At 38.6% G+C, this 24,895-nt stretch overlaps 3 protein-coding genes across 3 annotated transcripts in view; 2 read left to right on the top strand and 1 right to left on the bottom strand.

The window, feature by feature from the left end:
- Positions 1-807: 807 nt before the first annotated feature.
- On the top strand, positions 808-15,775 carry LOC132141307 (rabankyrin-5-like). Its single transcript, XM_059550711.1, has 25 exons — positions 808-943; positions 2,941-3,145; positions 3,928-4,046; positions 4,205-4,340; positions 6,543-6,666; positions 7,239-7,388; positions 7,833-7,998; positions 8,129-8,333; positions 8,431-8,499; positions 8,692-8,891; positions 8,985-9,082; positions 9,603-9,813; positions 9,893-9,991; positions 10,079-10,232; positions 10,454-10,622; positions 10,762-10,880; positions 12,168-12,324; positions 12,451-12,651; positions 12,742-12,918; positions 12,998-13,145; positions 13,270-13,360; positions 13,470-13,594; positions 13,715-13,861; positions 13,958-14,048; positions 14,192-15,775. The coding sequence occupies exons 1-25, from the start codon at positions 934-936 to the stop codon at positions 14,322-14,324; spliced, it is 3,504 nt and encodes a 1,167-aa protein (XP_059406694.1). The 5' UTR covers positions 808-933; the 3' UTR covers positions 14,325-15,775.
- Positions 15,757-17,426, bottom strand: LOC132141308 (neuferricin). Its single transcript, XM_059550713.1, has 4 exons — positions 17,008-17,426; positions 16,788-16,928; positions 16,250-16,436; positions 15,757-16,173 (listed from the first exon to the last, which is right to left on the bottom strand). The coding sequence occupies exons 1-4, from the start codon at positions 17,303-17,305 to the stop codon at positions 15,996-15,998; spliced, it is 804 nt and encodes a 267-aa protein (XP_059406696.1). The 5' UTR covers positions 17,306-17,426; the 3' UTR covers positions 15,757-15,995.
- Positions 17,427-18,459: 1,033 nt separating this feature from the next.
- LOC132141306 (zinc finger ZZ-type and EF-hand domain-containing protein 1-like) overlaps positions 18,460-24,895 on the top strand; it is a 34,274-nt gene continuing 27,838 nt past the window's right edge. Inside the window, exons 1-11 of the mRNA XM_059550710.1 lie at positions 18,460-19,131; positions 20,529-20,673; positions 20,825-21,019; positions 21,589-21,772; positions 21,898-22,097; positions 22,814-23,024; positions 23,427-23,543; positions 23,810-23,988; positions 24,125-24,223; positions 24,431-24,522; positions 24,700-24,845. Coding sequence (XP_059406693.1) covers positions 18,640-19,131; positions 20,529-20,673; positions 20,825-21,019; positions 21,589-21,772; positions 21,898-22,097; positions 22,814-23,024; positions 23,427-23,543; positions 23,810-23,988; positions 24,125-24,223; positions 24,431-24,522; positions 24,700-24,845 — 2,060 coding nt within the window. The 5' untranslated portion in view covers positions 18,460-18,639. The remainder of the gene's footprint in view (positions 19,132-20,528; positions 20,674-20,824; positions 21,020-21,588; positions 21,773-21,897; positions 22,098-22,813; positions 23,025-23,426; positions 23,544-23,809; positions 23,989-24,124; positions 24,224-24,430; positions 24,523-24,699; positions 24,846-24,895) is intronic.

Raw genomic sequence — 24,895 nt, 5'->3', positions numbered from 1 at the left:
TTGTCACCTCTAGTGAGTTCTTCTAAAATATAATTTTTTTCCAATACTTGTTTGTGTGTGCTGTCTGTGTTTAAAGTGTTGTTACTTACTAGAAAGCATTAAGAAAAAAAAAGAAAAGGAAAAAAGTATTACGAAATTCATTCATCAATACCAGTGTAACTACAAATGTATGTGCTTTTTATTAAGGTTGTTATTCACAAAACATGACAGTTTTACATAAACCATTGGCTGAAAAGTGTATCTACCATTCTGTAGTTTTTTAAGACCTTTTTGTTCTGTATATGTTTTTATTTGTTATAGCAGTTTTAGTACTAGAATAATTATTAATTATAGTTATTAATGAGTTAAGATGCCAAGGCAACATTTGCCATTTCTTTTAGGTAATTAATCGCCTATTATTTTATTTTTTCAATTAGTTTCAGTTATACAAAAAGGTTTTTAATCGTTTTAGAAAACAATAACAACATTGGTAAGGACAATATTGCTTGGCTGTCATTAAAGACAATTTAATAAAAATAAAAAAATGTTCAACAGATGCCACCCTCGGTGGTTTAAGTGCCATGTAGTTGTACTGAGACTTTTATACAACCGATTAGGCCCTATTTTTAGAAAGGGTTTTGGAGATGTGAGCCAAAGAGGGCATTTATCTAAATGTAATTCCTTATCCCTAATGTCTCTGGAAGAATCGTGAGGAACACGCTGGCTTTTGGTCAAAATAAAACTTGAATAAGAGTGCATATTAAAGACCCCGTGTACAGTTGGTTAATTTGGCACACAGACTTGCACATTATGTAAAATGTAATTAATAAACTTTACAATGTATTGTATCTTTGGTTCGGCGGTTCCACACACACGCTCCTCCCAGATCAAAACCTTCTTCCCGCGGTCTCTCGCGGTATTAGCGGGTATTAGGCGACCAGCCACGGATCCAACATGGCGGAAGGTATGAGAATGGTTTCTTTCTTATTTTTTTTACGCCCTTTCTGTTTAACACATGCAGCGGTTGAACTTTTACACGATAGACAGACCTAATAATGCATATAATTGATTTCTCCACAGCCAGTTGACAAGAAATATTGCGTACCTCTTAAATGAGCCTCATTATTGCTTAGATTGTTTTTTTTCCAGCTAACGTTAGCTGGTTGCAAGTCAGGTGGTAGGCTGGGCGGTGGTAATAATAATTTGCCGGGTGATTTGAGCTCTCGTGTAAAGAAATATCAAATAAATGCTTTTCCTAAAATATGTCTTCCGTTGTATTTGTCGCAGAACATCCAACCGTATGATTCTGAAATAGAAAAAGTTGATTTTAGGAACATTGTCGTCATGTATTCTGATTTTGTGCTTGCCTTCCATGTCGTTTTTTAGAATTAGAATTTGCCCTATTATTACTCTTTTATCCCGTTCTTCGTCATCATCTCAAATGACAATCACCTGAACGTATAAGCAGATTTTTAAATCTGACAACGTATTGCACTGAATATTTGATATATTTCAATATAACGACACTGATGTATGATAACGGTAGAAAATAAATAAATGTAAAGCTCTTCAATATTGTTATGCACGGATAATTTGCACATATCTTGATTGTATACAGAGAAGTCGCAGCAGGCGGTTGCGACCGTTACTTTTATCATCTCATGTGACATCTCCCTTTTTTTATCTTTCCACAACATGCTGTAAAATATAAAAAATATCTAATATCGTAAGAATGCTTTAACAATCGTTCTGTCATGTTGTTTGTTTATTTCCTTTTAAAAGACGGCGTGGCTAACAATAACAGTCTAGTGCAGTCGTATTATAATAATGCGACCATGTAAGGTTAGTGACGAGCATATTGGTTTAAGCCGTGGTTGGTAATTTTTAAGGCTGTTTCTCTTTCTGAATAAAGTTTAATAGAGCAATTTATTGTATACTAATTACACTATTTCCAGATAATCTAGAATGATTTATTCTTCATCTGAATTCATTCTGTGATTCATGTCGATGCTTGTTGGTTTTGCAAGCAGGTTATTGCTTCACAAGGTTTCTTGTCATCTGATTGCTGATGAGCTTTTTAAATACTTTATGGGGCCTATTTGGATGGTTCTGAGTTGTTGATTGCTTAGGACACTGGTTTCTTGAATCTAGGCTAAAGGCAAATGGCTCACATATTAAACTGAGAACATACTAATCCTTTGCTTATAGGCACAAACTTAATTGGTTGCAATGACTAGGGTAGACTTTTCACAAAAAATACAGCTTTCATATAGTACATTTACACCAGGTGCTGCTTGCTGTTTTTAGCAACATTCAAAGATTTTCCTAAATGACAAATGGTAACACATTATTAGACCGGCTTTCTCAGCACCTACGCTTATGTAGCGTAATGGCAAAGTGTAACCTCAGCATTCTAGAGAGACACACAGAAAGAAATTCAAGGAAAGAGGAAGGAAGCGGCCCGTGTTGGAATGTAGGTTAAGCTGTAAAATCCTCTAGTTACAGATCCAAGGCTATTACCACACTGAGAATGCAGAGTTTAAAGTTGTTATTTTGTGGTTTGAGTGGAATAACATGGAACCAGAGTGTGTATAAGAATGCTTGTGTTTGTTATTCATGAATTAGACCATGTGGAAAGTGTTTTTACTTCTCAAAAAGCAGAAAGGCAGTTTTCCTCACATATCGTTGGTCCACTTCACCTCCCATGAGCGTGCTTGGGAAGTCTGTCTGTGTCAGCAGTTTTCATATGAAATGTGGGTTTTGTCCCTCTCTATCTCTCCTTCATGGCATTTCCACTTCCCTTTTGCATTACCCATCACATTTCTTTTCGCTTTAAATGTTTATTATCCATTTACCCTGATTTTCTCCTTATACCCCATGTGCTTATTCATTGTGTTCCACTTCTTGTCATCTCTCCCCTTCTTGCCCCTCACCTCTCCATCGTTTTCTTTATACCTGTAGAGGAGGTGCAGAAATTGCAGAAGCACCTTGCTCTGCTGAGGCAGGAGTATGTGAAGATGCAGCAGAGGCTGGTGGAGACGGAGAGGCGGTGCTCCGTGTTGGACGCCCAGGCCTCTCTCCTCGGCTCCACCTCCCAGGCCAGTGACACCTTCATCAGCCGTCTGCTGGCCATCGTGGCTGACCTTTATCAGCAAGAGCAGTACAGGTGAGCACTGGATGTGAACTGTCACTTACTGTTAGATGAGGTCGTATTCAACCACAGAGGCTAAAGAAACAGTAAATAAAGATGCACAGCATTAAACATTTATTTTATTATATATATTTTTTGGCATTTTAATATTTTTTTCTTCATAACGAAACCTATTTTTATTGCCACTGTATGGGAAAAACTGCATTTACTGTATTAAAATATAATTATTTTCTTGTAAAAAATAGAATGGATTTTAAATGTCAAATGATGTATACTTACAAAACTTGTTACCATATGTTTTACAGATGCTTTCTTTTTATAGACAGGCTTTATTGTCTTATGTAAAACATATTTTTTTCTTTGGTTTTTGTGGTGAAATATTACCTAGACATCTTTGTTCAGCTCTTGACAATTTTATAAGATTCATGATTGAAATATGTAAGTTTGACTTTGGCTTTGACTTGATTTGAATTTTTGCTCTCACTAGTTTTGATTTGCAGTTTCATTTAGCTTCTCGGTGCAGTCTGAAGCTGTCTGAAATGGATTTAATATGTCTGCTGGGTCTGTAAAGTTAGGATGTTGTATTTCTTTGTATTGCACCATGTCATTACGAAGTTACAGAATGATCCATCTGAGATTTGAGCCTAGACTGTAGTCTCAGATCTGACCTCACTGAGACCATTGGATAATGCATCAGCTGTAATGTGTAGAATGATATGGTAGCTTATGACTGCACATTTCACAGGGATGCTGTGTAAAGTCAGTATGACAATATCAATGTTTTTTTTTCCTCCTAGTGATCTGAAGGTGAAGATTGGACAGCAGACGTTCAGTGCTCATAAGTTCGTGCTGGCTGCTCGGAGTGAAGTCTGGAGCTTAGCCAACATGGCCTCCACCTCAGAACTGGACCTCTCAGGTAACAATGACTTTGTTGTTTCATACAACCCACACTAGAAAAGTAGGATATCTATATTTTTCCCTTATTGTTCAAATGCAGTATGCAGCAGTGTCAAATCCTTCAATACTGAGCCTGTTGTTTGATTCTTCCCTGTGCTTCCCCTTGTGACTTCCTAGATGCCAAACCAGAGGTTGCCATGGCAATGCTGCGCTGGGCGTACACGGATGATCTGGAGTTGAGTGGAGACGATGGCTTCCTCATCAATCTGATGAAGCTGGCCAACCGCTTCCAGCTCCATCTTCTGCGAGAAAGGTGGGAACAGTGTTTTTAGTGTAACGGATGCAAATGACTGGATAGATTTATGACTCATTTTGCATCTTTCTTTACATATCATTGTGATTCACCAGCAGAACTGTTACCATCTAACTGTAATCTATCACTTAACATATAAACATTTCAGTATATAAAGCAACCATCAGCATGGATTGATGTAAACAAAAGGGTTTTGGTGATGAATCTTACACTTATGTTTCCTGCAACGTGGAAAACGCTAACGGAATCGCGGAATCCAGATATATAAAATGTAATTTTTTGATAGACTTGACAGAACTTGACAAATTTTGGATGCATACATAAAAACGTAGGTCAGTACACTTGACCTAAACGTGATATGGGTTAGTGTCTGTGAACATGAAGTCGTATACCACTTAAATATTAATCCTGTATATTTTGTGTGAATTCAGTGTGAATGAATGGCATAGGCGTGGTTTCGTTTACTCATGTTAGACACATACTGAAGCGCATGTGGCACTCACTGTGTTTTCAGCCTTTGGCGCCTCAATGTACATGTGTGAACATGATTTCTAGAACTGCTCTGAGAGTCACTTCATGAGCATTTTACCGTTTCTTTTGAATAAAACTGTCATATTATCTACAAACAGAAACTTAAAGCAGACTTTCACAGCAGCCCGTCAAAATAGCAGTTCAGTTTAACTTAAAAAAAATGTGATAGAAAAAATATTTAATGTAATGATAGTATTACTACTACTAATAAAATTATTAAAACATTATTTTTCAAGGAATGTTTACCATAATTTTAATTTAAATACACAGCACAGTATTTCTGAAAAATAAAAAATAAATGATTTTTTATTTTTATAAAATGAATTCATTAGAGATGCTTTTGATTATTAAAACAGAATTTGGTAAAAATAAATTAATAGGCCCTTAAATAGGTAGTTCACCCAAAAATGAAAATAAGCCAGTTTTTTGCTCACCCTCAAGCCATACTAAGTATATATGACTTTCTTCTTTCAGACGAATCCAGTTGGAGTTCTATTAAAAGTTCTCCTGACTATTCCAAGCGTTATCATTGCAGTCTGAGGGTGTTTCTGTTCAACAGTCCAAAACACGTTAAATAAAGTGTGTGCATCCATAGTAAAACGTGTTTCATGACAAAACAGCGTTTCATGACAAAACGCAGGTCATGAATTAGAAGTACAAACCGAGGATTTGTAAAGAAAAATGTCGGAGGATTTCGATATAAGCCAAGAGGAGACTGGTTTTCCTTTGCAAAAGTATGGAAACTTTGCTTCCTTTGCTCCTGTAAACAAACTTGCGAGACTAGCATATCTCAGCATACGTCCTACGTCCTAGAGAAAAGTGTTTATTACTTTTGAAATATGGATTATTTTCTTACAAAAAAAAGCATGGATTCACTACAGGAGGCCTTTATTCACCCCCCGGATCCATGTGAGGCATGCTTTATTGTGGATGCACGCGCTTTATCTAACATGTTTTGGACTGTTAACGAGAGACACCCACCCACTGCAATGATAATGCTTGGAATAGCCAGAAAAGTCATAAACACCTAGGATGCCTCGAGGGTGAGATAAAACACAGGCAAATTTTTTGTTAGTTTTTGGGTGAACTAACTCTTTAAAAATGTTTTTTGCCCTGCAAACCTAAAAACTGAATTTTACCATGTAAAAATTGTAGGTTTCATGATTTTAGGTAATTAGACGGAGTCTAGGAAAAAACAACAGATTTCGTAGGCCCCTTTGCTTGATTACTAAAGCATTTGCATATGCATCATGCCATAATTTTTAGTTACTCTGGTCTTTCACTGAGTCATATTCAGCAAATTAAATCTCCCTTTAAGAACGCGCTCTTACCTGCCATTTGCCTGAAAGAGGCTTATATTTAAACAGTGATGCCCAATCATCAAAGTGCCCTTGAGTCAAGTACGTAATCCTCTCCCATCAATAGGTATGCTGAAGTCCCTTTAAATAAAAGCAGTTGCTTAATGGCAAACAGACAGGCTACGTGTTTTGTGCTTTTATGCTAATGATCAACTTTTATTCTTGAGCACTGCGACTAAAGAACAACTTTGATTCTTTGATTATTTTATTAACATTATACATATTTACATTTAATTAACATATCTAATTCAAAATTGAGCTGTTAGTGTTGTCAGTGAGCTCTGTGAACACCGAAATTGTTTTTCAAATGCAGATGTGAGAAAGGAGTGATGTCATCAGTGAACGTGAGGAACTGTATCCGGTTCTACCAGACAGCCGAAGAGCTGGACGCCACAACATTGATGAACTATTGCGGAGAAATCATCGCCAGTCACTGGGTTAGTCAGAAGAATGGAGTCATCATCCTCATCCTTAAAAAAAGAAAAACATCAGATGTGAAATGAATTCTATAGATATGCATAGCGATGTTCATTGTATTTGCCAATAATACACTACAGTTCTAGGCATCGTTTTATAAGCAATAATAAGATAAATATTGATTAATAACCTGACAGATTCACTGTGAAAAATCACCTTTTGTTGTCCTTGATGTTTGGAGTCTCTTTTATGACTCCTTGTAAATCCCCACAAGGCACAATGATTGATTCTCAAGGTTATGAATATGACCAGGATGGTAAAGCAAACACTGTGGTGGGTTTACAGTTGCTTTCTCCACTGAGTGAAACCAAACACATCGATATGGGCTTAGCAGACCTTGAATAAGACTTTGATATAGAGTAGACCAGAGGGAGATTGAGATTTGAATAATTATTCAAGAAGTCACCTGCTGTTTTAAATGAGGAAATGCAATGCACACAATGAGTGTGTGTTAATGTAGAATGTAGAGTTTGCAAATGAATAGATGCTTAAATATGTTTCATATTTACTATTTCTTTACCCTCTCAAACAGGATGATCTTCGGAAAGAGGACTTCAGTACCATGGATGCTCAGCTGCTCTATAAGATGATCAAATCCAAGACCGAGTACCCCCTTCACAAAGCAATTATAGTAGAACGAGAAGATGTGGTCTTCCTTTATCTAATTGAGATGGATGCCCAGGTAAAAAGCCAGCACTGAATCTTAGAAATTATTATGCAAAATTGATTGGTTTATTATTTATTTTTACAACATACTCCGCTGGATTTAGTTGCATTTACAACAATAATAAATGTATCATCCTCTACTAACAAGCTTGGTTATTGCATGGCAAAGTCATAAGGATAATTGTAAATAATTCTCACTATTAACTAACTATTAGCTATGATTTGCCTCAATAAACTCCTAATTTGCTGTTTATTAATAGTTGGTAAGATGGGAAATTTAGGTATGGGTCACGATTAAACAATTTGAAAAATGGTCGTGCAGAATAATAATAAGGCATTAATATGTGCTTTTAAAGCATTAATGATCAGCCAATATGCTAGTGATATGGATGCCAGTTAATAGTGAGAGTTAGTCCTTAAAATAAAGTCGACTCATGTTTTCTTTTATTTAATTCCTAAGTTACCTGGAAAGCTGAATGAGCTGGACAATAATGGAGACTTGGCGCTGGATCTGGCACTGTCCAAGAAGCTGGAGAGCATCGCCACCACACTGGTCAACAATAACGCAGATGTTGACATGGTGGACCAGAGCGGCTGGAGTCTTCTTCACAAGGCCATCCAGAGAGGTGAAGAGTGCTTGTATTTGGCCAGATTGATTAAAGCAAGCATCACAAGTCTTGAGAGAAGTTTTTTTTTTTTCATTTGGTGGTCTAAGTTTTGGTGCTCTTGTGTGGTTCTCTTTCCCTGTCATTTTAGGAGATGAATTTGCCTCCACTTTTCTGATCCGTCACTCCGCACAGGTGAACGCTGCCACAGTGGGGGCAGTGGAGACACCGCTGCACCTGGTCTGCTCTTTCAGCCCTAAAAAACATAGTGGTCAAGTTATGGCTGGCATGGCTCACATCGCTGAGGCTCTGCTCAAAGCTGGTGCCAACCCGAACATGCAAAACAGCAAAGGACGGTGGGTAACATGAAGTCTTCTGCATTAATGACTATGTTTATGGGGGTAACATATTCAGTGTATTCATCACTTAATATTTTCATTGTCCAATTCTTAGGACGCCATTACATGAGGCTGTGGTGTCAGGAAATGAACCGGTTTTTAACCAGCTGCTGCAATGCAAACAGTAAGCTTAAACATGGTTTATATTTTTCAAAACGAATGATCTGACAAGTTAATGGAAAAGTAGGCTATACTACATAAAATATATGCATGCATGTAATACACAGTTATCTAAAACTTGTTTTTAAAAAAGTACAAGTGCAACAGAGTACAGTGTATCCCATGTTTTTAACCTTCCAATCCTCTTCATGCCTAGATTGGACCTTGAGCTGAAAGACCATGAAGGCAGCACTGCACTGTGGCTGGCTCTGCAGTACATCACTGTGGCCTCTGACCCCTCTGTCAACCCTTTTGAGGATGAAGCTCCGGTTGTCAATGGAACCTCATTTGACGAGAACAGTTTGGCAGCGCGGCTCATACAGAGAGGAAGCAATCCTGATGCACCAGACTCCAATGGTACCACACATCTTGCACTTTATAAATAGTCTATCTGTGTCCTTTTAGTCATTAACCCTTTCCTAACAGTTAATCACAAGATCTCGTCCTCAGGTAACTGCCTCATGCAGAGAGCAGCTATCGCAGGAAGTGAAGCAGCCGCTATCTTCATGGCCACACATGGAGCTAAAGTCAATCACACCAACAAATGGGTGAGTTTGTCTGCTTTGATTAGAATTAACTGCCTGCCACGTGTTTGAACTTACATACTCATTTAAAGAATTTTGAATAATAGTGTAGTCATCAAAACAATTAAATGTATCTTTTTTTTTTGTGTATAATATTATTTATTTCTGAAGGATCATGTGACTGAAGACTGGAGTAATGATGCTGAAAGTTCTGCTTTGCCATCATAGGAATACATTACATATTAAAATAGAATACAGTTATAATTATATTATATATCACAATATAACCATTTTTAATGTATTTTTGATCATTGCATTTATATTGATAAATGCAGCCATGGTGATCATAAAGAGACTTCAAAATATTTGAACGATAGTGTATATATACATTGTATATTCTGTGTACATATCTTACATGTAATAACAAAAGAGTAGTAGGAAATAGGTGGGTTATCATAAATGAAATATTATTTATCCATATTTTTATATATATATATATATATATATATATATATATATATATTCCCCGTCTTTTCCTGTTTAGGGTGAGACTCCCCTCCACACGGCTTGTCGCTGTGGCTTGGCAGGGCTGACAGCAGAATTGCTCCAACAGGGGGCGAATCCTAATTTGCAGACTGAGAGCGCCCAGCCTGATGGAGTTGAGAAGAGCCAAGGAGTCTCCCTGCAGAGTCCCCTCCACCTGGCCATCATTCACAGCCACCCAGACGTGGTGTCTGTCATACTAGAGCAGAAAGGTGGGGGATGAGAGAGAATGTTTGATTTCATCGTTGATCAGTGTCACTCATAACTGTTATTTCGCTCCATCTGTCATAGCCAATGCACTACATGCCACCAATAACCTGCAGATCATCCCTGACTTCAGTTTGAAAGACTCTATGGATCAGACCGTTCTGGGTCTTGCGCTCTGGACCGGTGGGTTCTGTTAAAATCTCCTTCTGTGAGTTCACTGCTCATGCAAATTTTTCAGTTATTCATGTATAATCTTATTTGCATCACTAGGTATGCACACTATTGCCGCACAGCTGCTGGGTTCTGGAGCGGCTATTAATGACACCATGTCTGATGGACAAACACTACTGCACATGGCCATAAAGAGACAGGACGGCAAGAGCGCCCTCTTCCTGCTGGAGCACCAGGCCGACATCAACATCAGGTAGTACACCTACTTGATAGAGCTATAAAACGTTGGTTGGCATACATACCCCAGACATGTTGAGCTGTGGTGTTAATGTCAGCAGTAAGGTTTTGAGTCCTGTCTGTTGTGTGTCTTAATCCCATGTCCTCTCTGCTATTTCTGAAAGAGTTGACACATAGATGATCATTTATGAAACCATGAAAGCAAATCCTCAAACTACAAAGCATGCTTTGTTCCAGGACCCAGGAGGGGCAGACAGCTCTACAGTTGGCCATCAGTAACCAGCTTCCTTTAGTAGTGGATGCCATCTGCACAAGAGGAGCTGACATGTCAGTTGTGGATGAGAAGGGTGATCCTCCACTCTGGCTGGCTCTAGAAAACGGTTTGGAGGACATTGCTTCCACACTGGTGAGAACTTTATTCTGTTTACCAATTGGGATCATTAAACTGTGATTGAAACGTCTTTAGTTTTCTATATTCTCATTAAAAAATAATGCTTGTGATGAGTTGATTTGACTTGATTTAAAAAAAAAAATGTATTAATTAGGTCAGGCACGGATGTGATGCAACCTGTTGGAGTTCAGGCCCTGGAGGATGTCAGCAGACTCTTCTCCATAGAGCCATCGATGACAACAATGAGATCACTGCCTGCTTCCTTATACGCAGGTTTGCAAAACGTATTTCATTTAGCTTCTGAGCAGAAATTCCATTGTAAAAAATGAACATGACAGGTCATCAGAAAGACATTTTCAACACAAAACACCCACTGATTGGTGGTGCTTCATTCATATAGTGTACTGCATGGATGACATTTTTGTAGGCAAAAACAACATAATATCCTGTGGCTGAATGGGACTACACTGGTTGTTGATTACATCATCGCAACGTACAGAGAAAACATCTACTCTGTAGTCTGCTTTCACAGCCTTGTTGTGTTTAGAACTGCACTCTTGTAAACTGCTCAAACTTTCAGAGAAAATTATTTTTAATAAAGACCAAAAAAGTTGGTGGAAGCTTAGTGATCGTTGAAGCCATGTGATTGTTGTGTAGTTTGTTTATAGCCTAGATATCACTTTTTACTTCAGTGATTGTATTTAGACTTCAGGATCCATCCAAGCTGTTAATTTGTGAAGATTATCAGGATGACAAAATGTATAAGAATACAATTTTTGTTGGTCACAGAACTTGTTTTCTGTAATAATCCAAAAGCCAATAGAAACAAATCCTTTTGTGTTTAAACCAGGGTGATGTTAAAGGTGCTGTATGTCGGTTTTTGACTCTACTAAAGCATAAAAATACCATAATATGTTTGCAGATATTTAAGAAACATGCTAAGTTAACATACTTGTTAACAATGCTACAGTCAGTTATTCTCCTTTGAAAATGTGTGTTCCGGGCCGGATGGTCGGTTTCTGTTTTGGTTTGTGAAACCTGCCCACTATCAGTTTACCCAGTTGTATTCTGGCACCGCGGGTTGCCAGTTGGCGGAAAACACAGTGCATTTAATTTCATTCATCAAGTGCACCCGTTCCAGTTGGTGTCGTCGATCTGGCAACCTGCGTGTTCCCCAAGTCTGAGGAGGAGGGTCCGGGTGAAAAAACCCTGTGCAATATTTTGAATTTGGACTGCAATACCTAGTTTAACCACTCTGTCAATCCTACAATACAGCACCTTTAACTTCAGTGTTGTTCTACAAAATTGTCTTCACTGCAGTGCTCTATTCAGGCTGAGACTGGTTTAGGATTACATAATATTTTAAAAGCTTATATATAAAAAGATAGAATTACTTTTGGTCTCAAATGGTCAAAATAATCATGTTATGCTGGTTAAATTAATTCATAATAATCACTTGCATAAATAAATGAACAGAACTGAATACTAATTGAACAGACATTCCAAAAATTGGCATTTCTATATCATTTCCATTTCACCGATCTCAACATGTGTTTTCAGTGGCTGTGATGTCAACAGCCCAAGGAGGCCTGGTCCTAACGGAGAGGGAGATGAGGAGGCTAGGGATGGACAGAGCCCACTGCATCTGGCTGCGTCCTGGGGACTGGAGGAGGTGGCGCAGTGCCTTTTGGAGTTTGGAGCCAATGTGAACGCACAGGTTCATACAGATGAATACATTCACTCTAGTTCTTCTAGTTCTTTTTCTTTAGATGACAGAACACAATTTAATTGGTGCTTTATGCAGATATGTTCCATATACACACACAGTTTTCTCTCTATGCAGGATTCAGAGGGTCGTGCTCCCATCCATGTGGCCATCAGCAACCAGCAAAGCATCATCATCCAGCTGCTCATCTCCCACCCTGAAATCCGCTTGAATATTCGAGACAGACAAGGCATGACGCCATTTGCCTGTGCCATGACTCATAAGAACAACAAGGCTGCCGAAGCCATCCTCAAGAGAGAGTCTGGCGCTGCTGAACAGGTGTGCAGGCCTGATTATACCCACATACAAAGAATAAATATACGTGTGATGTCACAAGCCACTGGATCAAGGATCTCTCTCTTTGTCCAGGTGGACAACAAGGGTCGCAACTTCCTGCATGTCGCCGTGCAGAACTCGGACATAGAGAGTGTGCTCTTCCTCATTAGCGTACAGGCCAACGTGAACTCCAGAGTGCAGGACAGTGCCAAACTCTCTCCTCTACACCTGGCCGTACAAGCAGGATCAGAGATCATTGTCAGAAATCTGGTAAAGCAAAGATTATTTGATTTTATTTCATACTAAAACATATATTTGTGTTTTCTCCTAATGTATTTGTGGATTGCAGCTCTTGGCTGGTGCTAAAGTAAATGAGTTGACCAAGCATCGTCAGACAGCCCTGCATCTCGCTGCACAACAGGATCTTTCCACAATCTGCTCTGTCCTGATCGAGAATGGCATTGATTTCACTGCAGTAGATGAGAATGGAAACAATGGTAAACTATTGCAGTAACAGTCCTCAGTAAATCATTAAAATATTGGAACAAAAAGTACATTTATTATATTATTCCTGTATCATTGAATTCCATTGTATCATTTTCTTAAATTTCCTTCTAATAGCACTTCATCTGGCTGTGATGCATGGGCGTCTGAATAATGTGCGTGCTCTTCTCACCGAGTCCAACATAGATGCAGAGGCCTATAATCTCAGGTTTGACTTGGAATGTCTCACAAATATATATAAAAATAAAAAACACAAAATATGCAATTTTCACTGACATTCACTAACTTGAATAGTTTTGCCGTTTTCTTCTCTTTAGAGGTCAATCACCCATGCATGTTCTTGGTCAGTATGGGAAGGAGAACGCGGCAGCCATCTTTGAGCTGTTTTTGGAGTGCATGCCTGAGTATCCCCTGGATAAACCAGACAATGAAGGGAACACAGGTTGGTGAAGTACAAACAGTTTGATCATACGGAAATGGGTCTTTTGACTCATTTCCCATTATAATAGCAATCAGACCATTTTGGTTGGATCATTGATGGTTGATGCTTTTCTCCTTCCAGTGCTTCTGTTGGCATATGTGAAAGGAAATGCTAACCTGTGTCGTGCCATCGTGAGGGCTGGAGCTCGACTCGGTGTTAATAACAACCAGGGCATCAACATCTTCAACTATCAAGTTGCCACTAAGCAGCTTCTGTTCCGTCTACTAGGTAAGAGATACAGGTTTAGTGTTTCTAAGACATTCACAATGCTGGTAGTAGATTTTTATCTAACTAGTTCTATGCATCACATTTTGAACGGTTCAGATATGCTTTCCAAAGAGCCTCCTTGGTGTGATGGTTCAAACTGCTATGAATGTATGATCAAATTTGGAGTCACCACTAGGAAACATCACTGGTATGTAGGCAACATACAGTGTTCAGTCTTTTAACTTTTATAAAGAACACACTCTTCTTTCTCTTCTAATCATAACTCCATTTATAATGATCTTCCTTTGTCCTGCCACCTAATAACTCATTGTCTTGTTCTTTCTCTCTTAGCCGCCATTGTGGGCGTCTGCTCTGCCATAAGTGCTCTATAAAAGAGATCCCCATCATCAAATTTGACCTGAACAAACCTGTGCGTGTATGTGACATCTGCTTTGATGTGCTGACATTGGGCGGCATGTCCTAACACACAAGAGCAATGTGAGGGACAGCCACCAGCCAAGAAGATTTGGAGTAAGACAAAGACAGGGAGAGCCGTTGAACAAAACTATTCCATTCTTGTCAAAGAGAAAATACAACCATAACAATCTGTGTTTGTTCTAGCAGTACTTTTTAGAACCAAACTATTATATGTTGAGGATCCAGATTGAAACTAGTGGAGTGCTGATGCAAATGAAAATTGTAGTTCCAAGTTCAGCATTTGGCAAAAGTGTGATAGGAGAAGGTCAACTACTATGAAAAGAACAATAGGGGTTTTATACAGGGCTAATGTGCTATATGGACACTTTGATTATTATAAGTACTTCATTTTCCATCATAATGACAAGGCTAGTACATGATTCCCACGTGCAATCATGCCATACTCAAATTTTTACAAATTGATTAACCCCAGTTTGAAATCGCTACAGCGCCTTGTGAACATTTCAAGGAAGTGTGTTTAGTGTTGAATGCTGCAGGATATGCAGGGATCTGTGAAAGGTAGCCATTTTTAAGTAGTTTGAAGCCTTAATCATACTGTGCAGGGTCTTTCAGTTGTTGTATCGAGGTTTTGAACACATTTTAACCTCTCTGCAAGGACATTTCTCTTTCTCTGGAGTTCAAATCAAAACACTAAGAGAGAGATGGAGAAATATTCCTTGCTAGGTTATTAGGAACATGGTCACTTAATCATTTATAAATCTGCATATTCAGTGGGCTTTATTTTAACAGATCCATTAGTTTACATCATACTTACATTTGAGAAACACTTCAGATGTGTAAGTGTTCTGACGTGGATTTCAAATCGTTTCTTGTGATTGACTGGTGCAGAAATACAAGTGCAGAATTCTGAAAATGCTTACTATGCATATGCATGGCATCATTTGTAGCCTGTTGGTAGTCATCATTGCATCATAATCACACTTTATTCATTTCTGATCACCAAAGGATACATTCCAGTTAACGTTTGCCCTGAAAGCTAGCGCTGGGGGAGCTGCTCGCTTGGTTGTTTTCAAAATTCTTCTCGGTGGCTTAACACGTCACATTATCATATTTCAAATGCTTTTTCATGTCCATGCTTAACAGGTGCACTTTATCAAAGTTATTTTTTTTTTTTTACATTTCAGATCATATTTCAAAGATGACTGGGTTTTTGTTTTGTTTGTGGCAGGGAGGACCAGCTCCACAGTCTGTTATTGGTATTGTTAAACTGTACAGATAAATGTAGAATATTTTTGACCACTACAACTGTTTTGTACTTAATGCAGGTTGTGCTTTTTTGTCTATGTGACAAACCTACACTTTGGCCTCTGTTTAATCTTTCTGCATATTGTATGGTATCTGTATGCTCAGATATTTAGCCTGTCGCCGCCTCTAGTATCCTTTTCAAGAAAGGGAGGACAACTTTACATAAAGGATGATTGAAGAAAATCTATAAAATTGTCTTTTATTGAATAATATTGATTTTATGGCACAAGTGATCTACTTGGCCACAAACTGCAATGAAATTAATTCAATTTAGAAACATAACTATATAAATAACAAGCAGCATCAGGTTCTTGGATGGTGCCTGCTACAATAAACCCATCAAAAACATTTCTATGAAAAATCTGTCAAATGAAAATACAGTGAGTCTTCTAGTGTGATGAATACTTGTAGCTCAGTCTTTAGTGATACGACAGGACTCTGCATGAGGAGGACAGTCTTTGTACTCTCTGAGGTTTCGGTTCTCAGTGTGAACAGGATCTGACAGTTGGATGCACACACATCGGGAGTGGCCAGACCCAGGGGAGAAAAGCATTCTGGGTACTCCAACCCAGTCCCTGTGAATGCCACCACTACAAAAAAAGAAAGAAAAGTTGTTACACATTTTTTTAGAAAACTTAAAGATTAAAAATGTTAAAAAAGAATTACCTCATTGTAGAGCACCATACCCGTCCCCCACTGGCTTCGCTCCATTCCGAGTTACAGGCCGGGTACAGCTGCATTTCACTCTGAGCCTGGGCCTTTTTCTTCAACCCCTCAGACAAGAAAGCCTCAACATGTAATAAAGCATCAGTGGGCTGCCCAGTTTCTGTGTAGAATCGACCTATCAGTTTACCTGCAACACAAGGGTCATACAGACAGACACCTTAAAGGGACAGGTCACCCTGAAATGAAAAATCTGTCACGATTTGCTATAAAACATCATAATTATAAATTAGTATTTTTTTATAATATTTACATGAATAAAGAAAATATACAAAATATTCTAAGAAGGTTATGATTAACTAAATTGCATTTATTACAATTATTACGCCATGGAAGAGTCATAAAAGCTATTAAGGTTCTTTAAATGATTCAAATATATCAACACCTTTACTAAAAAAAATAAAATGTATTTTCTTTCAAATTTGTTGATTGGATATAAAATTCTGAAAGAAATAGTAATAAAATAGTCATAGGTACCCACCTACTGGAGTGTAATCCTTCTGATAAAATGACAGCCAGTCATAAAGAGCCACAATCTGGGAGTCGGTGAAATCCGAGATATCGCTAGATAGACCAGCCTCTGTGAAATCGCCTGTAATAAACGCCCTTGATGCGTCTTTTCCTGCACAAACAACACGCAGATTTCAGCAACCTCTATGCGTTAGCAAGTCAGTGGCCTGTGAATTGCATAGCGAATTTACCTCTAAAGAAATGATAACCGCCGCCAGGGCCGTAATGTTTCCGCCCCTTTTCAACGTCAAACACCTGTCCTAAGATCGCCAAGTACAATCCTTTACTGTTCTCCTCTCCGTTGTATAAAGACAGCTCATCTTCGGTCAGCATGCTCCCCGGAGCAGATGCTGGAGCATCACTGACCTGCTGCCGCAGACACGACTCCAGCACACTCACAACACTGCCGTAGATCGGGAATGTGAGCCACTCCGGTACCGTCCATACCGCCAGGACAATTGAAATAAGTGCTACTAAATATTTCAGCATTGTGCACACAGTGTATAAAGACGAGTACGAAATGTCAAGCGGTCAGCATTTAAAATAAAAAAAACATTTCGTACCGCACGTATTAACAATGCCACATTTTTCTACGTTTCCGGGTTATGTGATTGCGCATGCGCAAATCTATTGGTAAAATAATAAGCAATTTTATATTTATATAGCTGAAAGGTTTTTTTTTCTCTGATTCAGTGAACAATATATATAACAACCGAGGAAAAAGGAATTAAATGTACACGCAGAAAAATTTAAAAACAAAGCAGGCCTACACCGAATTCAAATAAAAAAATATAATTTGGGATGGTGATGGTGTCCTTTCAATTCGCTAAAGTTTCTAAACTGTCAAAGTCTAGCCTGGTTACTCTCGGAATAAGACTATGAAATGCTATTAGTAAATGCATGAGATTTTGTCTGATAAATCTTAAAATATTTCACTGAATATTGTGAAATTTCAATTTTTTTTTTTTTGACTTTCAGTACCACAAGAACAAGAGATATGCATTGTCACATTATTTACAACCCAAAATAACATTATTTCAGTGCTATTAAAAACATTATTTTTTACTGTTTATTTATTTGTTTGTTTATTTTCAGTTTACGTATAATTATAAGTCATAATAGGTAAGAAATTCGGTTTTCAAAAAGCTCATTCTTTTTATGTGGTATTTTTCTAATAAAATAAGCAATTGTAATATTGTCATTGTATTATTCTGCATATTCCAAAATGTGATTCTGGAAAAAATAAACAAATAAATCACATCAAATACACAAATGACTCACCCCAGTTTTCGTTTAATATTTTTATAAATCCATCCCAAAAAAACGTAAATACAATTATAAAACAAATGCCTTTTCCAGTCAACAGAATTGACATAATACATGCATAATACATCCTGTAGTATTTTGTTGGATACTCCTTTAACTTTGTTATTAAAACAACATTTTTTTTGCAATTTTTGATATTGAAGAACTAGCTTTCCAGGTGACCTACAAATTGACATAATCACTGAACATCAGCTTCAAACATGAGAATTTATTTATTAAAAAATGACAAAAAATATATAATTCAAAATAATAATTTGCGAATACTACGCTAGGGGTCGTGTTTACAGCGCAGAGGGCGGCGCTCAACTCACGGAAGGGACCAAAGTTTTTTTGCTGACAAATATGACGTCAGCTGGCGGAGCCCCTCAATGCGGTAGTGACACCGGAGGAGCGCACTGTCTGGGAAAAGCACCCTGGACTAATCAACCCTGACACTAAAACTCAGTTGAAACCTGGTCTGAAGGCGATCGGAAGAGAGGCCGAGGCCGCAGAACACCATGGGGAACGCGGAGGGCGGCTGCGGCGCCGGGAGCGGCGACGATGAAGACGACGTAGAGACGGAGAGTCCCGTGTTCGCTGAGGGCAGCCCGGCCTCTGCGGCCACAGGCAATAGGGCCGGCAACGAAGGAGGAGGTGGTGGCGACAGCGGCGGCGGCGGCGGCGGCAGCGGCAGCGGCGGTGGTGGAGGAGGAGCAGCAGCGGCAGGCTCCGTTCCGGGGAGAAGCGGAAGAGGTTCAGCGAACCCGCCGTCCCCGAGCTATGGACTCCCCACTGCTGAAGCTCTGCTGGAGCAGGTGAAGCTGCGAGAGGCAGCGGCCCGTATGAGCGAGTCATGGGTCGCCATTTCGGAGTCGGTGCTGGCGCGCAACGAGAGCGCTCTGGTGCGCTGGCTGGAGGAGCGGCAGAGCCGCGGAGAGGAGTCCGTCACTCTGGAGCAGTTCTGTGAGATGCTGGAGAGCAGAGACGCGCCCAGAGATGACTGCGAGGAGGTGATCAAGACATGTCACTCAGATAAGCAATGACTTGCTGTAGCACAGTGGTTCAAGCCAGCCCCTGGCTGATAACTGAGAGTTTGCAGGTTCAAGAGTTGTTCAAGAACAATCACTAAAGTGCACTTCAGCAAGACGTCCCTGTCACCTAAATGACATATTAGTGAATAAGGAGTATTTAGCTGACAAACAACTCAAAGTTGTGTAATTGACCATTTCACTTGCACTATACTCTGAGTGTGGTACCATTGTGTAATCTTTATCTTTCTATCACACATTTGATAAAGGCTGTTAATTGGCTGTCCCCTACTAGTCCACTTTCAATCTTGACTGCATTTCAGCCCATCATAAGATGGTCGTATTAGATTTGCTTTGCCTTTATTTTTGATTGGTAGATATAGGGTTTGATTAAACTGACTATTATTGACCGCCGAGTAGTCAAGACTCATCTTAGTGCCAATATAGAATAGGTCTTGCTGTGCTGTACTCCTTGTAAATAAATAAAATAATTGTAAATAAAAATAAATGCTTAGCAAATTAAATTTGGCAATAACAAATTACCGTTTGACACTGATTTCTACAGTTGAGGTTCTGACTATTGATTTCCAATTTTTATAAGCAAACTAAATGTTTTTCTTTTTATTTAATGCATACAAATTGGCAGTAAATACTCAGAAACTCAGATGTATAAATTATATTATATATATATATATATATATATATATATATATATATATATATATATATATGTGTGGTTTTTTTTAAGTTAGATTTGTCACCGACAGATTTCATTTTTGTTAAAGCTACTTACAAACCGTATAGAACTTAAGTGAGCATCCATAATCACATGGCCCGGGACAATGTCCCCACTCCCCCAACCCTGATTCAATTGAAATCCTATCCAGCGCAATTGATATTGGATCATAAATGTGTTATTTTTCCGGGATTGGTGTGTGGTGAGTCAAGTTTTACTTCCTGACAAAAGTAAAGTAGTTCAGTCATGTTACTGTGACTGTATCCATTGTTTATAGTGTGGTATTTCTACAGATATATCTTTGTGCTAAATGATCACTTAATTCATGTACTGTGTTATTTACACAGTATTTTCAGTCATATCCAAAATCATTGTTGTACTATGGTGCATTTTGTTAGTGTGGTGCTTTCTGGAGGTGGCTATACTGATTTAAGCATGACTCACTTTCATTTGCTTCACAAATGATTCACATGCTGGCTCGAGTGTGTTTATATAGGAGAAATGGACAACTGGTTTGAGAGAGCTAAACAGTCCTCCTTTTGTTTTCTGTTTGCCTTCTCTTTTGTGCGATACCTTAGCATAATATTTGTGTCACAGACTGTACAGACAGAAAATAATAATCTTTTCCATTTGTGCTCTTTAGGCCTTTGGTCAGTTTGATGCTGAGGGTGATGGGATTGTTGATGTGGAGAACATGCTCACGGCACTGAAAAACTCCAATGGAGCCAACCTGCAGGGAGAACTCAGTCATGTGATCAGGCAGCTTCAGGCGTGCTCTTTGACACCAGGTGGGGAGGCAGACGTGAACGTTCTTGTTCATTTGAATGCAATGGCGACACAAGCTCAGATGTCCAAAGTTGACCATGTCTGGTAACTTTGCAAATGGTTCTCATTGTTTGACCAAGTTGTTGTCCTCTTGTACCCTTTGTGCTCATCCAGGGTTTGTGGATATCTTCTCCAAGTCCAAGGACCGTCTCAAATCACATGCCTCCAAAATCCTAAAATTCTTGCACCGGAATCGCATCCCCAGCAGCGCAATCCCATTCCCTGTGCTGGAAGGCTACAACAGCATCTGCACCATGAGGTCATCAGTAGTGCAGGACTTCCTGGATTACCTGCTACAGAAGGAGAAAGGTAAATGGTGGTTAGTGGGCAGAGTGGTAATAACAAATATTATTTAGTGCTTATACAACATCTTGTTGTATTCAGAGCATCTTTATAGTTTGGTTTCTGCATAGATGTGCATTTTTCCCTTTCATTATTTACCTACTATATGCACAAATCGGTGGGCGGGGCTAAGCAGGCAGTGATGTAGAAGCAGGCGTTGAGCTTCTTCTGCAGAGACAGTGTTTAGCCACACTATTACACCATAGAATGGCAAATTCTACAAGCTGACTGGCTTCAATATAAGCGGTGTTTGGACAGTTCTGAAACTTACAGGATGTTTTTATAGTACAGCGACTTCATGTCAAAAGATCAAGGGAATTTTGATTTAAGCCATTTAATCAAAAACCCATTTAAAATGCGTGCAAAAATGCTAACTCATTTGGTAGTTAGAGGGCTCATTCTTGCAGCACTCTATTGGAAAGAATACTTAATTTAACAATTTCTATTTTGTGCTTTAGAGGTACAGTTTACTGTGGATAAAACATGAGAAAATTTTTCTCCATCTCCTTTGCATTTTCTACTGACTATCCTCTCAGATCTAGACATCCAGTACAAAGCTGAGCTCAATCATGACCCAGATGTGGATAAAGTTAAGGTGGTCACCCAGTGCTACAGCTTCATCGAGGCTTCGTCCAATAGTGCAGATATCAACAAACTGACCAATGGTGAGACCGTGTCTTTCTGGCAGTCGGACGGTAGCGCTCGCTCACACTGGATAAGGCAAGCTGCCCATTTCATTTATGCATTTTCATTGAATTAAAATATAGCTGATGATGTAACACATTTTATTACACATTTTATTATCGCTAAATAATTATTTAAATATTACTCCCTACCTTTCACAGGTTAAAGCTGAAGCCAGACATAGTTTTGAGACGCCTGGCCATTGCGGTAGCATCTAATGACCACAGCTACATGCCGCAGCTGGTGTCTATAGCTGTAGGAAAGAACCGGCGCTCCCTGCAGGAGATCAGAGATGTGAGGATCCCCAGTAATGTCACGGGTTATGTACCGCTACTGGATAACGCCAACATCAGCCAACCTTGTGAGCATACACTTTAAATTGAAGTTTGAATTTGTACACTACTATTCAAAAGTTAGGTGTTTTTGAAAGATGTCTCTCGTGGTCACCAAGGCTGCATTTATTTGAATATACAATTAAAAAAATATATATTTAAAATATTTATTTTAAAATACAGTAAAACTGGTACTGTTGTGAAATATTACTACAATATAAAAGAATTGTCTTCTATTTTAATATATTTTATAATGTCATTTATTCTTGTGAGGGCAAAGCTGATTTTTCAGCAGCCATTTCTTCAGTGTCACATGATCCTTCAGAAATCATACTAATTTGCAGATTTGCTGCTCAACGAACCTTTCTTATTATCAGTGTTAATAATAATATGTAATAATAATAATAATGTTTAATTTATATAGCGCCTTTCCCGAGCTCAAGGACGCTGCAAAATGAAAAACAACCACATTTATTTGAAATAGAAACAATTTGTGACATTTATAAATTACTTTACAGTCACTTTTGAGCAATTTAATGCATTCTTATTGAATGTAAGTATTAACATCTTAAAAAAAAATCTTACTGTCCCCAAAACTTCTGAACAATATAGTATATATATATATATATATATATGTACACAGAAGTTGCATGCTATGAGTGGAATATAAAGAGAGACTTTGATTTTCTGTTTAATCCACGTATATAGAAAAAGCCCTTAAGATGATCTTCCTTTTGTCTCTCAGATATTCAGATAAACATTAAGCGCTGCCTTAGCGATGGCTGTGACACACGTATTCATGGTCTGAAGACAATGGGCTACCAGATTACCAAGAGTAAAGACGTTTCAATCTCTGATGCCTCAGCTATATGGTATCTGTCGCTCCTCACGTCTCTGGTCACCGCTTCCATGGAAACCAACCCTGTGCTTGCGCAGACCGTCCTACAGAGCACACAGTAAGTCAAGAGAAGTGACTAATGAACAAAAGTATGGCAGTAATACCACTGTATTTGTTGTATTACATTCGCAAATCTGTCCTGGATGGGAGCTGTATGTTTTGTTCTCTATTTTGCCTATTGCATTTTGATTTGAAAATTTGAATTTAATTTGTTGAGACATGTACACTACCATAAAAAAAAAAAAATCATAATTGTAAATAAATTGGTACTTTAATTTATAAGTGAAACATTAAATTGATCAAAAGTGACGGTAAAGATTTTTGTAATGTTATAAAAGATTTCTATTTGGAACGAATGTTCTTCTTTGGAACTTTTTGTGCATCGTGGAACATTTCATTTGATCAGAGCTGTTTATTTTACTGTGTTTTTTTTTTTTTTTTAATGCTTTTTGTTTTCTAGGAAAGCCTTACAGCACATGCCTCCCCTGTCCTTAACGCCGTCTTCAATGGAGTTCCCCAAATTCCTTTCTGCAAACATTCTGGAAGAGGTGGATGGCTTTTTACTGCGCATAGCAGCGTAAGAATCAAGCTCTGCTAACACAAACTCGTTTAAATCTGTTATTAATAGGTCAAAACAATACTGACATGGAGGACAATAGTGGCAAACCCTTTTTGTTTTAAATTATACAATACAATACTGTTTTCTATCAGTGAATAATTACAGTTGTTTCATCGGAACTCTCTGCCCTTCTTCTGTTGAGAAAGCTTAACAGAAGTGCTTTGCTTTCAACAGTCCTGTCTCTCTCTCTCTCTCTCTCTCTCTCTCTCTCTCTCTCTCTTTAGCTGCTGTGTGTCTCCTGACGCTGAGCTGACTCTGTTAGCATTTGCTCTGGCTCGAGGCAGCGTGGCTAAAGTCCTCATCTCTTTGTCTGGTATCTGTGAGCATCTGGACTCAGAGTACAGAGCTTCTTCACTGCTGGCCTCTATGGCATCTGTCCGGTTAAGACTACTCTACCGTAATGGTAATGCACAGTGGTCCCAATGGATTTGTATTTTATTTATTTAATAACTAATACATTTTAACCAAATGAAAAATGTTAACAGTATTAGCACTGATATAGATGTTTCTTTTCGTTTATCACTGTTCGTGTAAATTAGGTAAATCCATCCAGCTCCATCTGCAAGCATGTGATGTGAAGAGTAAAGAGGAGAAGTCTGGCCCAGAAAACATGCTGATGGAGCCCAACACTGGAGATGGTGCATTCTTGGGTTTATTTTTTTTGTGCTTTACAGACAAATCACCAAAGTGCTGGTGTGAATACCGATGTCTTTTAAAACAGCTGTGTGCTTTAAAAGAATAGCTTTCTCTGTGGAGAAAGGCTGTATTGTTGAGCGGTCATCTGTATTGCTTGGAAAGAAATGAATGCCAAGTGGACCCTCTTAGTGTTTCATATGTACCTGCAGGTTTTCTGACAGAGAATGGAAAGAGGAAAGCCAGTGTGATTCTGTCTACTGAAAACCAGAGCTGCTTCCAGGTCACACAGATCAAGATAAAAGTAAGAGAAGCTTTAGTAAACACTTGAGAATTGTGCTTTGTTCTTCTTAAACATGAAATTAGAGTGTGTTCGACTCCTGTCAGTACAGTAGTCAAATAAATGTCCATTTGGAAACATACAAACTGATTTGATCTACATATCCTAGTTTTAAAGCACTGCTGTGTTCCTCCGCTTCAGGTGCGTAAAGGAGCTATTGGTGCTAAATGTGGCTTGGTGTTTGCCTACAATGACAGCGAGGCATTTGATGCAGATAAACACTTCAAAAGATTCAAAAAGTATGACAGCTGGGACTACAAAGACTATAAAGAATTTGCCCAAGACAGGTATGTCACAGTGATTTGTTAATGTAACATTGTTGCTCATAAAAGACACC

Source organism: Carassius carassius, chromosome 5, assembly GCF_963082965.1.
Source record: "Carassius carassius chromosome 5, fCarCar2.1, whole genome shotgun sequence".
Classification (NCBI taxonomy): Eukaryota; Metazoa; Chordata; class Actinopteri; order Cypriniformes; family Cyprinidae; genus Carassius; species Carassius carassius.
Note: the sequence above shows the minus strand (reverse complement) of the source record. Positions and strands in the feature narration are given on the sequence as shown.